The 15,763-nt window shown below is 38.1% G+C and overlaps 1 protein-coding gene across 5 annotated transcripts in view; it reads right to left on the minus strand.

Annotated features, from left to right (window-relative positions):
* LOC145980779 (1-phosphatidylinositol 4,5-bisphosphate phosphodiesterase-like) overlaps positions 1-15,763 on the minus strand; it is a 219,587-nt gene that overhangs the window by 89,155 nt on the left and 114,669 nt on the right. For all 5 annotated transcript variants that reach the window (XM_083113852.1, XM_083113856.1, XM_083113853.1 and 2 more), the window contains exon 2: positions 86-212. In XM_083113852.1, coding sequence (XP_082969978.1) covers positions 86-169 — 84 coding nt within the window. In that variant the 5' untranslated portion in view covers positions 170-212. The remainder of the gene's footprint in view (positions 1-85; positions 213-15,763) is intronic.

Raw genomic sequence — 15,763 nt, forward strand, 5'->3', positions numbered from 1 at the left:
GTTACCCTTATATCAAGGGACTTATGGTCTTGATTTCATTCTACTGTACAGCTATTAAATTATATTAATCCTCAGTAAAACTTGCCTCTGTCCAACGATCGAACACACATCCCTGCAGGAGCTCTTCTGGGACTGGAATTCGCCAGTTGAACTCAAAATGTTTGGTCATGGCGCTCAACAAACGCCGCCCCAAAGATCAGCCATGCAAGAACCTGGAAAAAACAATAAAAAGTATTCAAATACCAATACAATCTCTGACCTGTCTGCAATTATACTTGCACAGTAAAGAGTATATTCTTTTTTAAAAAGTGTACGATACTCTATTCACAAAAACAAAAACTGAAGTTCAAACTCAGTTCAGTAACTTAAAGCATTTTCTAACCGGGGTTTAAGTGAAGGCACTTTGTTACTTTAGGGAATGTTTGTGTGTGTTTAAATCACTGTTCGGGTACATAATTATGATACAAACTGCTGTGTAAAAATCCCTGCATGAAATGAAATAAGAAATACTTTGTCTAACAGGCAACCAACTTTACTTTCCTGTACAGCATGACAACATATGGTCTAGGATAATTTTGGGTGACATAATATCATCTTAAGTTGAGGGGTTTTTTTTACCACTGTTTTAAATGTGTAAATATCTACGTTTAGGAGACTGATTCTGTCTCCATCCTCAGAGTTGTTCTCTAATTTCTCATTTGTTCAGTAGCTGGACACGTGCTGTGTTTGGAGCAGGAGGAGGAGAACCCTCCTAGGCAGTATATTTTATGTAGACGACTAGCAGGGGTGCCCCCAAGGTTAATGCCTCCCCCCTCCCAAGATCATGTAATAATCTCCATAAAGTACTGAATTACGACAGAGTGTCTTCTGTCTTTTTACTGAAAACCACTTCTCTCTAGCATTATTGAACAGTTTACTTGAACTGCGCCCCTCCTAAATTCTTCTTTTTCTTCATGTAAACGGATTAAATATGGTGCGCCTAATAGCAAAAGTGACTTGGAACCAGCTCGAGTAAATTCATTACTAAGGAAATATGTATATTCTGATTCCCCCAGCCTCATCGTACACATTTCAGAATGGTGTCTAGGTGTAAACCTTTTTACGTATATTTTAGAAAATACATATACATGTTGATTTTATTTTACTTTAAGGAAAAATCCACCCCAAAGTTTTGATGACGCGGTCCGTGACAATGGCGTGCCCAAGGGGGGTTTGTGAGGGTTATGACCCACCCCCCTTTGGACCAGTATTCCTAAAAAAAAAAAATGTCAAAGGCAGAAAAATATGACAGAATTAGGGCTGACCCCTAAGAAAAATATACGTAAACTCTCCCTTTCGAAAATCCTGGGCACGCCACTGCTAGTAGACGCTAAATTCTGGATAAACCCCGTCGGCTTGTGCATCTGTACTGTAAGTTCCCCTTCCACTTGATTATTTCCGACATTCCATTGGCAGTCGCAATGTCGCGAACAAAATTGGAAAACGAAGCAATTACGCTATGGTAACATGTACGGTTAGTTCAAAAGTTCTTGAGAGCGCTATCTGTCGGTCAAGATACATATCTTTAGCAGACAGGTAGAGCAGCACAATTCAGTTTGTGTTCTTTCTCTAGACTAATATACATTCTCGATGGTGAATTCGTCATTTGTTCACGACTGTTGCTCCATCTTGCGAGCAAAATGATCATAATCGCGTTTTGTGTTAAATATGTCAGATTTTAAAAAAAATCATAATGAAAACATGTTTGAGAGTTATTTGTATGGACTTCAGACTGCTATGTGTAAGGGGAACCTACTTTGTTTCATAAAATGTGCAGCGTTGAAGATACATTGTAGTGACAAAATTCTGGCGCGTACGGTTAAGTACAAGCTAATTACTCTGTCAGTAAATATTTTTTTTTGAAAAGAAATTACGTGTACACTATAACAAATAAGTAAATCAAACATTTTCGAGGGATGACCATTCGTATTTATACGAGAAATGTACACAACGGTGAAGGAAGAGATAGATACATTTTCCAGATGTGTGCACTCGCCATTAACAAGTTTCATTGCTACAGGTTTTCACATCGTAAAAGCAGTTCAAACGACAGAAAATCATTCATTCTAGCTTGGAAAAAGTGTCAAATTTTTGTTTCTCCCGGGGTCACACATATTTAGTGGACATACCATGTAATGTTCTCGTAATTCTCCTACTTTCTCAAGAAGCCAACGCAGTTAATCACGAACCTATTTAAGGGGCCAGTTATTTCAATGTAACATGTAAAGTTTCCTCGAATTGTGTTCTTGACGCAACAGTACATCAAACCCTCGAACCGGAAGCAATGAAACATCTCAACCTGATTTTAACAAGTGAACGAACGAAGGCGAGAAAATGAGAAACAGCAGCACACGTACGGCCAAGAATGATTTGCATCGTGAAAAACCAGCAGCAGATGTGAATCGTTTTGTTTGCGGCAGGTGAATGAAGGTGATACAAGGCCTTGAACCATGCACCGCTGTTACAATCGCAAGCCCTTCACCTACCTGCAAAATGACAAACTGTTTCGAATCGCGAAAGCCACAGTGACGGTTAAATGATTGCAAGTGTTTCTTGACAAATGAATATCCCATTAGCATCTGCATTGATGAAGGTTGGGGAAATCCTTCAGTCAATGCCTCGTATTGGACACGTCTTGTGTCTTCGGATTCTAGCATGTAGCATTTACTTTCCTGTTCAACGAAAAACTCACAGAGGTGACAGGAACGATAAAACTTGGTTTGTTCTCTATCAACCATTTTGTTACCACTAGTGGCGTGTCTGGATTTTATTAGAATATATTATATTTAGCCATTTCTTCCTGCATTCGACATTTGGCTATGACTGGCGCTAGCGAAGCCGTTTTTGAAATTTGCTTTCCTTTCGAAAAAACACTATGATATTCCAAAATCTGAAAAATTACATCTGCTTAGAATTCCTTCTAGAGCAGTGTTTCTCAACCGCCGGGCCGCGGTCAGGTACCATGATCTGGTGCCATTTACATAGAACCTCGAGAGGTTGTGTACTTTGCGCCTTGCAGCCCAAGCTGGCAACCACCTGGTAAGTTCACCTTTCGTTAGGGGTTCACCAGCGATAATAGGAAGTCCTTTCGCGTCAGTGCTGGTGAGAAATCAAAGCCGCTGAGCGGGGAACTGTCAGTTGCGCTGCTTCCAAATTTGAATTTTAACAGGTCTTTCTCGAGTTTGAGTACGACTGCGATAACAGGACATGGTTCCGCGACAGTGGTGGTGAGCGATCCAATGATCTAACCGGGGGCAGGTTGCTTCCCGGCTTCAAGTGTGGAGCTTGACGGACGGGCACCACTGCCAATTTAGTTTGCGCAGCAACGTTCATTAACAAATATATTGAAGTGGAAATGTTCAGAATAATTGAAATTTTTCGGTGTCCGAAATGGAACATGCTAATGGAAATCAGCACTTGCCCAATTAATTTAATGATACTGGCCAGACGAAACTAATAAATTCCATTAGGCCCAGTCGTTTGATTTAAACCAAATTTTATATGTCAACAAGCCTAGACATAACCTAACTAATACTCTCTATGATTATGCCATAATTTACTTATTAATATTAATTCCAAGGGTACATATTAATTAACGTATGAAGTTAAAAAACAGAAAGCTATTTACAAGTAAAATTATTGGGATCGGGACATAAAAAACTTTTTTTTTTACAGGCTCGCGAAGGTTGAGAACCACTGTTCCAGAACATTCGTGTACATGTTCGTGTGGTTTACTCTTGTCTAAATATTCGCAATAGTTTAATAGGCTTACATAGCCTATTAAAATGGGGTGTCGCCCAACCTCTGGTCTCCTTTTAGCGTCACAGAAAAAACAAACGTAATGAGTAGGGTTCGGAAGTTGAGGAAAAATCCTTTTTTCTCCTAGTGTCCGAAGACGAGGCCCAACTTAATATATGTTCATTTTGGGTCATTGTAGGCCAGAAAAAGGTGGATTTTATTTGTCCTTTTTTGCCTTTTTCGGCGTTTTTTGGCATATTGGTCCTTTTTAGCCTTTTTTAGGTCTAATGGCTTTTTAATGGTTTTGCAACTTCACCTTCTTTCGACTACGTTTTTACTGCCCATTCTCAATTCGAATCATCACCAGTTCATCACCTCAAACATCCTTTCCGTAGTAAAGAAATAAATATATATATATAGGGGAGACCGGGGTAATTAGAACATGGGGTTATTGGAACATGTTAATGTAGAATAATTTAAAACGAAAAGACTGGTGTAATAACATTTCATACCTATGTACCTACACTAAACCTACATGCAGAAAATTTGTTATTGGAATAACTACACAAAAGTAAGTTTTATTTGACTTTTATTATACAACTGCAAAAAATGATGTGACGCATGCTTGGTGTTTCTCTGCTTCTGCATATACTGGATGTGAATGAAAGAACCCTTGCAAAATTTTCTTCACCCCTATAATAAAACATAAGGGCACACATCTTTTCATGTGAGTTTGGTTGTCTATGGGCAATTTGCCTGGTTTTTATAAGCAAAGTTCTTATTACACCAAAAATTTCTGCAAAGGGGTTATTAGAACATTGCGTAATTTGCTTGATTTCACTTGGGTACACTAGATTGTACATGTAACTATTAGAAGTTTTTTCTTTACTACATTGTAGAATGGCCTGTAACCTTTCAAATAAATCATAGAACACTGATTTTCATTCACACATGTTTGCTTCACAGCTGAGAAATTAAACTTTATGAAAAAAGACGTTAACTTGGGATTTTATTTAAACAAGCATTGATAACTCCAGAAGAAGTAGAGCTATTGTGTTCAAATTTGCAGGGTAAATGGGACATTTATATATGATGTTCTTATTACCCCAACAGCAATCTAAAGCTATTCAGTTGAAATTTCTAACTTATGTTCCATTAACCCCAAATGGGGTAATTGGAACAATTTTATGGTGTCATGACAATTTTTTTTTTCGACGAGTATTTACAATGCAGGTATGGTCATTATTTTTTTCAAAAATATACAAAAGATGTCCATTTAAATGGTAGAAATTTTTAAAAAAATCCATCAGTAACTTTCTGAGTAATTTACAGTGGAACTTCTACAGGCTGTTTTTTCCTGTTCTAATTACCCCGGTCTCCCCTATATATATTTGAACCATCCCTGAAACGAGAGAAGAACATTTTTTGATGACTGAAGCAGGTAAGGTACAAGGTCCTTTAACCGTAACTTGTCTGGAAGGTCGCGCTGGAAATGACTATTGTGATATACTGCACTGCCAATTGAGGTAAGGTTTCCGAAGTCTTATTTCTGTAACCCTAGTGTGGTTAGGCCAAATATGATTCTTCAAATATGATTTTTCAAATTGTTAATCTAAAAAATATATAATGTCTGAAAGAAGATACATTTCATTCATATAATTTTTTCGCACTGTGTGTTCCATACCACCAGAATTTTGTATCTTTTTTATTCATTAAATATGTAATTGAAACTGAAGTTATTAATTAATTTGGATCACATTTATACGTCTTTTTTTCAGTTTTTAGATCCTTTTTATATATTTTTAAGTCTTTTTATAGGTCTTTTTTTTGGCAATTTATAGGTCTTCAACTTCCGAGCACTAGTAATTCTTTATTGATTTTTTTTTTTAATTTGTAAAATATTGGCCATGTAGGCTACAAATAGTACTCGATGTGGTGGAATGGTAAGCTAGCAAAATTTTCGAAAAGCTTACCCCCCACCCAGTGGCGGCGATTGGGTTCCAAAACTGCCGCAATTTCCCCCAGCTGTCTTATTTTCACCATGTTCAACCATCGCCCCAGCTGGCAATTTCCACTTCAAGCGTTGGCTATACAAGACTATGAAAGTACCAAAATTCAATAGTGGACTGTGCGGAAGTGATGTCATAGTAATTACTCCTTAATTTAATGTGTTCGTCAAGTTCATAATAATTCAGTATGCAGTTGATAAGACGATTGAAACTAAAACACAAGTTAAATTCTGCTGTACAACTTCCACGGAGAAACATGCCGATTATTCAGAAAGCCTTGGACAACAGACGTGACATCCTGCTAAATAAAAACAACACACACTCGACTCGCATTCTATTTCTCACCGTAATTGTTTGGCACGCGTCCAGCTTCAGAAGTTACGACTTCTATGCAGAACATGTTGGCCAGGACTGGTTCATCTTCTTTCTATAAATTAGACTTCGATAGTCCTCCCGTCTTTCAACCTGTCCATAGCTTGCCGACAGGATTACACTTAGATATCTTTTTCAGGCGTTGAAGAAGATAGATTTCAGTGTTGATTATGTTTTTGCTTCCCGAGTACAACAAAAAAAATATCATCTCTGGTTTCATCTTTCATCGAACCTTTTCGTATTTAAATATGTAGCCACTTCTAGTTTTTCTAGGATTCATCAAATTATTCAAAACAAGAAACATTTTTGCTAGTATTAAACGCCTGATGGTAACAACAGAAACAGAAACATCCCATTAAAAGTGGTTCTACTCCATGTAAATAACAAAATGAATTAATCAGAAAATTATTATCGGTTTTAATTGCATTGAGGTTTAAATGTTTAAGATTGCATATAATTTGCACATTTCACCAACAAAACATATTAGCATCTGTAGCCTATATGCTTCACAGACAAATGAAGTCAAACTTTCCTACATTTTAAAGCGTCACACACGTAACACATTTCGTTAATGCTCGTCAGGTCATTTCATCACACTCAATTTTTTAAAAAAATTGTTACACCTACAAAGTACTTAATAATTCTATGAAATCAGTTCACTATGAATATTTTAAACCAATCTCATGTCTAGAACCTTAAATTTTGCGTGTGAAATGTCATACACGTAAGGCTTGAATGACCAATGTATATAATTGGTCCTATCTCACACTGTGCTAACCAGTCCGCTACGGAGGTCGACCTATATATTTTTTACATACACACACATACTACATGGGCTGTAAAATTGTTTTCGTATGCTATGATGCCACTTCTTCATGGTAATTTTCGCAATTGCAAGTCTGGCTTTACAACTATCTTGAACTTTTGCTACCGTTTCTTGAGCTTCATAATATGATTTCGAAATAAACTTGGTGGAGAGTGACTTCACTCTCTGAAACAAGTCTTGCAGATTCACTTGCGACCAGAACCTGTTTCCGGCGGCAGGACAAATGAGGGTGAAGATATGTTTGCATACATCTTGACCTTTTCAAGGCTTGCTTTGAGGCCTCTAACCCCGTGGAGTTAGAAAAAAAATAAGAGAAGTTGCAAACTCAAGGGCACAAGCTATAACATTACGTAATATTTAATAGGTTGGGATTACTGCAAGGGTGTTTGTAACGATCCAGCGAAGAATCTGCAGATTCATTCGTAAACAAAAACAAGTTTCGAGCTGCTTTCCTGATGCGTAATCCACGGTTTGGTCTGTGAACCGCAATCACGGGCGTAGTGAGGGGGTAGGGCACAGGAATCCCCCTCGAATATTTCAGATTCGTTGTCTTGGTGGGGGTGCATGCACGACACTCCAGGAATACCAATTATTACTGAAATATAATATGTAAAATATACAACACAACTGATCAAGCACAATTGTTTATTATTTTGTTTATATTTTATACGTTTTGTACTGAAATTCATAGTTATTATGCTTTTTTGTAACTTTTACGCAACTCGTTCAAGAGCTTTCAAAGTTAAAGCGAAATTTTAGTCACGTAGTTTGCGTTGTGTGACCTCTTACATAAAACTTTAATTTTTGGAATTTTGAAAATTGTGAAACCATTTATTCTTTGGTTTAAATCTTAAAGAGTATGAAAACACAAACTTGTTCTGTATTTTACACTATTTTCTTTCAATTTAACGTATTTTTACTTTGTTATTCTGTTTGAACACTAACTAATTGAACTTTATTTCTCTTATTAACAATAAAGATAAGACAGGGGGGATGCCCATGAGAGTACCCAATTCTAGCATCCGGAACCAGTTATCCGCATTTCGATTCGGGATTCGGTAGAGTTCGATTACTTACGTAACATCTCTGGCTATTGATTTTGCAGCGATAACTCTCGAAGCCATCAATCAAGACGTGAGCCGCTGACGTCATCTCAACGCAGCACCTATAGCTAACACTCTTGCTCACGCTCTACGCTGTTGGTAGACTTGCGCAGTCAGCTGAAAATGTTTTTAAAGTAACCAGCCTCTACTATACTGATCCGGGCACAACTAGAGGCTGACCTACATAGCTCCATCTGTCCACCAATCGTCCTCGGGGGTGTGTGCCTTGAGTGTGAACGACCTCAGTTGCGAAGTTAAAGCTGTAGGGTTAACATCGCGCTCCCGTTACAATGTTGCCAAGCGTACATCTGTTTTTGTCAGTTGTTTTTATTAGCTTGTTTGTACAGTATTTGGATGTTTTGTGTATTAATTTCCGTGCTTTGTGTACTATTGTACAATTTTTATCCAGCAACAACCCTAATCAACTCCCCTCGCCCACCGTTTTACAGTACGTTTGGCAACATGCTGTGTATCCAACGCTCGTTTGTCTCGTCCCGCCAGGAACTTTCAAGGCTTTGCGATACGAAAATGCCCGATGTCAGTCGAAGAGAATTCAACTGATCGCTGCTTCGTTGTTTCCCAGCCGCCAGCTGGAAATGCGAGCAGCATAGGTTCTTATAGGATCCGAAAATATTTGGCCATTCTAGTTTTATGATGTTAGTTCAGCTTATCCCCTATTGATGGAGAGAATAAAAAATACGAGTCGCATCCTCGCTCGCGAAATTCACGGGAAAGCTATTGTTTTGGATTATTGTTCAAGCGTAAAAATAGCTCAATGCTGTGATCCTACTAAATAATTCAAAATGGCTGGCGATCGCTTTAGCACCTGTTGTCAAACAGGTGTGGGGGAGGGTGATTATGGTGAAAGCTCTGTAGACTGGAAAGATGTCGAAACACATAATCCGCTTTTCAATATAATACCAGACTGGGAATGAATGGGATTAAAACGACGCGCTCCTGAACAAGCTATACAATCCGAAACTAAACCAGGTTTATAGGTACTCGCCAAATCAAATACGATCACACTTAGTTTGTATCTGTATTTTTACGTGTGTGATTATTCTTAACTCAAGGTAAGGAGTCTCCGATAAATTAATATCTGTCCTTTTTTAATGAAATCTTCACCTGACATTGTGGAAACCTGTCTAGTGCAAAGCCGTGGTTCAAATTCTCAGGTAAGGTGAAGATATCTGCATTTGTCCAGTGTTCTCCCTATTTCGCCCTCATCTCTATCCCAGGAATGTGTGGAGCAAGCGAACGAAAGCAAGTACGCAAGTTGCGGCTCGAAAGGGGTCGACCAACGAACGCGTGAGAGGGAAAGAGATTGTATGAAGGGGCTAAAGCCACTGCAGCTACCAGTCGTTTGAAGCAGCGCGCACTGCTTTTTCTCTCCTTTTCTACCGTTATGTCAGCCGTTGCTTCGCAGACTTGGGCGCAATTTTGGGTGGGTAAACTGAGCTTGTCACGTGTGTTTGTACAGTCAACAGCAAAGATTGTCCACCGCTATTTTCATTACTTTTGTATTTTACATCCTGTGTTGTTTTTAGGAATGAAACTACGTTGGTTCGAAGCAGACATTGCCCTCTGCTTATTGACGTTATTTTTTCAATTCATTATCATCACACTGTGTAATACAGACCGAATAAAAATTGTGGACAATTCGCCTACTGTTTCTTTTGTCGTTGGGTGTACCTCTCCCCATTCCACTTCCTTGTTGCCTGTCTATCTTTCTCTCCCTCATTCCATAATTGTAAATACAGAACCAACACTAGAAGTTGCTAGCCTTTCTCTTCTACTATCCGCACAAATTATATTAATTATTATAGAAACTGCAGTAGCATTCATCCAATCTTACACATTTTGTCTACGAATTACTATTTATTCTAAGAGAATCAAAATTGCCAATGTCAACAAAGCTAAACTACCTATACACCTAGTAGATTGATTCATTTGGTGTTTAAGTGGACTTTATGCACAGTAAGGCTAATTGGGACTGGACCTACAGTTTCAAGTGAGATCCGAACCACTATGTGCCTCCGCCGGGTATCGAACTAGGGACCCCTTGATTATAAGGCGACGACGCCACCACTGCGCCATCGGGGAGGTCTACCAAACTCAGAATCACGCCTCGGGAGGGAAGGGAAAAAGGCAAGAAACGGTTGTTGAGAGGTTCTCATCGTTACAGCACTTTACCCTGAAATACTAATTACTAGGGCCCGGGACTTTATCTCCTATAAAACTGTAAAATATATATGTAATTATGTCATATAAATTGGAAAATATGTCATGAAAAATTACAAATATGTCAGAAAAATTGATAAATATTTCCAGTAAAGCCAAAAATATGCACAACATAACTCTCGAATTTCTCCCATACCCGATAGAGTAGAGTAGGGGCTGTAATGTACCGAACGTTCTTTTTACTTTTGACTGATTTTTGTGAAAAGCGAAAAAGGCAAAGAATTGAGAACGAAACTTCTTTATTTCCCGTGCAACAATGAGAGAGAACATTTTTCCTCAATAATATTTGCATGGCTATCAATTGAGCGGTCTATGCCACTTTCACAAAAAATGGAAATAAATTGAGTTTTGTAATGCATTGCTTTGAGTCATAATTTGTAAAACAAAGGGTATTTTTTTTTGCTGAACATATTGTTAGGTAAATTATTCAAAAGGAAAAATATGAATTTCAATATAAATACAATTTATTATGAACATGTATGGTATATTGCTGTAGTATACCCATGTGAAAAAATCAATCTAGCACATCAAATACTTTGAACAAGGCTTAAATACTTTTGCCTGAGTGTAAATCATGTTCACAGGGTTACATATGATCTACATAAAGACAACTTCATATGTCTTCTGGAGGATCTTCACTGTCCATTGTGTCTGTGGATTTTAGTTTTTGGTAAACGCCATGAAAAACTGGAGGAATATAAGGCATTATTGCCATGAGACCTTTTAACTTCAGGGCTGATATTAAATCTTGCACCGATTACTACAAGACAACCTCTGCCACTCCTATTGCAGACACCATCAGTAAGTAGCATAGCTCCTTCTCTCACTCAAAATGCTGATGAGGACGTATTCAAGTTGGAAGGTAACAACAAAGAAATGATGATGGAAGTGTAAGAAGAGATGAAAGAAAAAAAGAAGAAATGAAGATCGTGACAGGAGATATGATATTAAAGGAAACCTTGAGATTCAGAGAAATGAGGATCCAAAATGTTCAAGAAGTCAGGGAAGAGTTAGAAAGGAGTAACAAGAAGATACAAATCATAGACAAGAAGATAGACAAAGGAAAATAAGAGAATAAACTACAGTGGAAATGAATAATTCCTAACGTAGAAGAAACGGAGAAGAAGTTAGGGGAACTAAGAATTCAAGATAAACCAGTAAGTTATAATCAAGAAGAAAGCGAGAGAAAATAAGAATATGAGCAGAGGAAAGTCAAAAAAAGAAAGTAGTAGCGACGAATCAACAACAGAAGAAGATGAGAAACATAGATCTTATCAAAGAAAAAGAAAATAAACGAACATTATAAACCTGTGAGAAAATATGTAAGAAGAAAAGGGTGGCTGATGTCGTACCACAGAAGAAAGAAGAAGAAAATAGATCAACAATATGAAGTTGTGAGAAAATATGTAAGAAGAAAAAAGTGGCTGATGTCGTACCATAGAAGAAAGAAGAAAAAGAAAAAGAAACAATATGAACTTGTAAGAAAGTATGTCAAGTGGAAATGGAAAAATATAGTAAGAAGGAAAAGTGGATGATGTCGTACCATAAAAGAAAGAAGAAGAAGAAACTATGGGCAAGAAGACAAATCGGAAAAATTGAATACATCGAGAAAATTTTTCCTATATCTACGAAATATTTCTACGATAAGAAAATTTTAACCCGAAGGAGGGGTATTTTATGTTACGTACCCGCACATGCAAACCATATGGCCAATGATGATTGAAATAAGGAATCATAGATGGCAGCACGCGGAAGAAATATTAGGATCGCAGATTATAGTAACAATGCGCACGCCAATTGAATGAAAGTGTTTGGGAGAAATGAAATGAATTGTGCTTACATAAATTTATGAACTGAGAAACAATGCAGATGGAAAAGGTGAGATAAAGAAATGATCGACACGTGCAGCATATGTGATTGTCTGTAAAGATTAATGAAGTTAAAAAGCGATTACAATTTTATATCTCTACCGTCTTAGTGGGAAGGAGTTTTCCCACTAGAAATTTATGGTTGTTTTCCCCGGTGTGGCGCCAACTCAGTGGCGGCCCCAAGCACTTCCGTTGCGGCGCATATATTGTTGACCCGGATCAAGGTCGAGCGTGGGACAGGCGGCGCGCCTCGATTAACCCCTTTTCTCTGCTTGTATTAAAGCCATCGTGCAGAAAAATATTGATTTGAATTATTGTTGTATCTTTGACAAAGCCCAAAAAGAAGGGAAATATAGCAGGGAAGATACGGGAATCAATCCAATGTTTAATAAATTTAGGAATTTGGATATAGGAGCTTTTGTAAATAGAGTTAATAACGAATAGAAGAATAAGTATACTGATTAGTAGAAGAAGTCTACTAACGAATAGAAGAATAAGTATATTGATTGTAGAAGAAGAAGTCTACTAACGAATAGAAAAATAAGTATATTGATTAGCAGAAGAAGATTACCCACTAGTAAAAGAAAAAGTATATTAAACAAACGATAGAAGAAGTCTGTTAACCAATAGATGAATCAGCATATTAATTGATAGAAGAAGAAGTCTATTAAACAAACGATAGAAGAACAAGTATATTAACCAATCAATGATAGAAGAAGTCCATTAACCAATCAACGATAGAAGAAGAAGTCCATCCATAAAGAAGAGGGAGTGTTTCACATATCCATAAAGAAGAAGAAGAAGGAGCCTATTAGCAGATGGAAGGAGAAGCTTGTTAGCCAAAATAGAAGAAGTAGTAATCACGTATCCATAAAGAAGACGACGAAGCCTTCCAGTAGATGAAATATGTTTAATAGAGATATATATGACCATGAAACAAAGAGACAGCTTTAAATACAATCATGTATATAAATTTAATGTAATATGAAAATTAAGAATATACGATGCATTGTACCTTCCGTAGTAGGTTAAACAAGTGTTTCCTTTGTTTTCTTTTCCTCCTAAAACAAGTTATGCCCTGAGAATCTCATGTTTTACCCTGGCCTAAGCCGGACTGGTGTCACCCACTACGGGACCCTAACAGATATCATCCACATTCCTTCCACATCTGCGCCAAAGGTCAACAGCTCCCATGTTTTTTATTGCTTCAGCCGAGGGTGGAACGTACAGTATGAACTATATTTTTTTTTATTAGCTTAATGACCCTCCTCTCACGTAATTTATCTTTATTCAATACTGTTATACTTTTGTAAAATTGACTTGGTTTGCAAAGCCTCATGGTAACCCGTGAGCTCGCCCAGGAGTTCAATTCTAGCTACGTTTCCGTTGATTAGGGGGGTCCAGGGGGTCAGACCCCCCGAAAGACTTAATAAAATAACTAAAATTAAACAATGAAAAAAATATTTGTTGTTTTATACTATAGGGTTATTTATTTCAGTCGAACTAATTTGGAGGCAAGGATAATATTGGGATCTATGACTGAATTACAGTACCAAAGAAGATTTATGCAAGATCTGTTACTACTTACAATAATATGCATAAAATATTACCAGGAACTTTACTTTTCGTTAACTGGATCTAACTCATTTTTTGATATTCAATATTCAATTATTTATCTATTTGACATTAATTTCCTTGTCAGGATACTTTTGTGGTGTTTTTTTTTAGAATTGTTTCCGACCTTAGCTATACGTAAACTTGATAATGAATACGTGGTGTTTCATCACTATTCTTAACCCGTCTTATTACCTATTCATGTCATAAAAATATAATATTAATTAATTTTAATAGTTTAATACTATTATTAATTATAATTAATTTAATATATTTATAATTATTATAATTTAAACATTATTATTTTTATTGGTTTTGTTATTATTATTATTTTAAGACACTTGGTTCGCACCCCCTCGAAATATATTTCTAGATACGTGCTTGTTGGTGATAGTGTCTCTCTTCGGCCCACAGCTTAGAATGTCGCTTCACACGACCCCATCCTTCATGAGCCTACGCCTCAAGCCGACCTCGAACTGAAAATAACTTGCCAAGAAGGTAGCAACACGATGATCCATTTTCGAACCCATCCCCCCGACCATGTCAACTTGTCAGTTCGTCCGCGTGGCAGGCGCCCGCCACAGAGAAGAAAAGCGCCTACAAGAATAGGGGAGAGGGTGTTTTGCACAGGCTCCAAACCATTGTTCACTGTTTGTCTTGAGCAGGTGGCGTGCTCCCGACACCTGTTTCACACTCGGAAGGTTCGTGACATCTGCGCAAGGACATTTTGCACAGCCGCTGGACGTAGATTGCAAAAATAGATGTTACGTGAGCGGCAGCTATTGAACTTACTTTCTCTCCGAAATGCTTGCACATCATCTGTGCTATTTTCAGTGCGACGTTTGTTGATAAGCACTGACGGCGTCGCATCTTTTGGTGTGAAGCACGTGTGTCGTTAGCGTGGGGGACGTGTCCCCCCAGTAATCCGGAAAATGTTATTGTACTAAGTAATAAAGTCCAGCATGCTTTGCTCTCTAGATTTCACCACATCATGTGGCTTCCTCAGGAGATGGACAACACTAGTCTTTTAACCTTTTTTAACCTCAACTTATCTTCCCCATGCTTTAAACCTTGACAATGATCGCAACTCCAACTGGCGGTTGACCTTGATGGCTATTTCTGGCGCGTCCTGTACCCCAATCATTTTCGGGGGTGTCAACAAACTCAGTTGCGAAGTAAAAGCTGAAGGGATCACATTTAACTGCACATGGGGCTATAATGAACCAGTTCTAGACCCAAATAATCGTACTCTCATAGGCTTTACCAGTAATTTTGTACAGAAAAGTGAGGTACACGTGTTTTTTTGGTAGTCAGTGAGATCTTTGACCCCTTTCGCGTATTCGATATCTTCTTTTCGTATTTTTTTTTTCTACGTTGAGCGAATGGGTTGATATAACACCCCCTCAGCCCCTCCCTGGACGTCACTCGGCCTTCAGTTATCGTAATCCCTGCGAAAAACAAGGGCTTCCAAATTTCGACAGTGATGAATGTGTTTTTGTGGAACGGTTCCACGAATATTAAATAAAGATTGGGGTGGAAAAGCCGACTCGGCGATTGAAACTTGTCTGCACTGCAAACGAACAGCACAGGAGGCCTACTCTCTGATGTTGCCTCGCCCGAGCCTGTTTGTTTCCTTAGTCTCCAAGGCGATGACAACGTTACTATCAGGAGATAAAGGTAGACACGAAATTGCTCTTCTGTTAGTCGAGAAATCATTGTTGCCAACTTTGCTCTTTGCGACCTTGCTTAGCTCCTCGAGTCGCGAAATATTTCAGTTCTTTTAGCTTCACGAGTGTCTAGGGTGTGGGTGATCAAGAACCCAACGCACTTGCCAGGGGTGAATTAAGATAGATGTTTCACCCGGGGCGAGGTGTTCTTTGGCGCCCACTTAATCTCCACCCTTACACCCCTCCCCCTACAGTTTTTTATTCTCGTCCTCCCACGTGTATTTTC

The sequence above is a fragment of the Lepisma saccharinum genome, chromosome 28 (assembly GCF_977018435.1).
Source record: "Lepisma saccharinum chromosome 28, izLepSacc3.1, whole genome shotgun sequence".
Lineage (NCBI taxonomy): Eukaryota > Metazoa > Arthropoda > Insecta > Zygentoma > Lepismatidae > Lepisma > Lepisma saccharinum.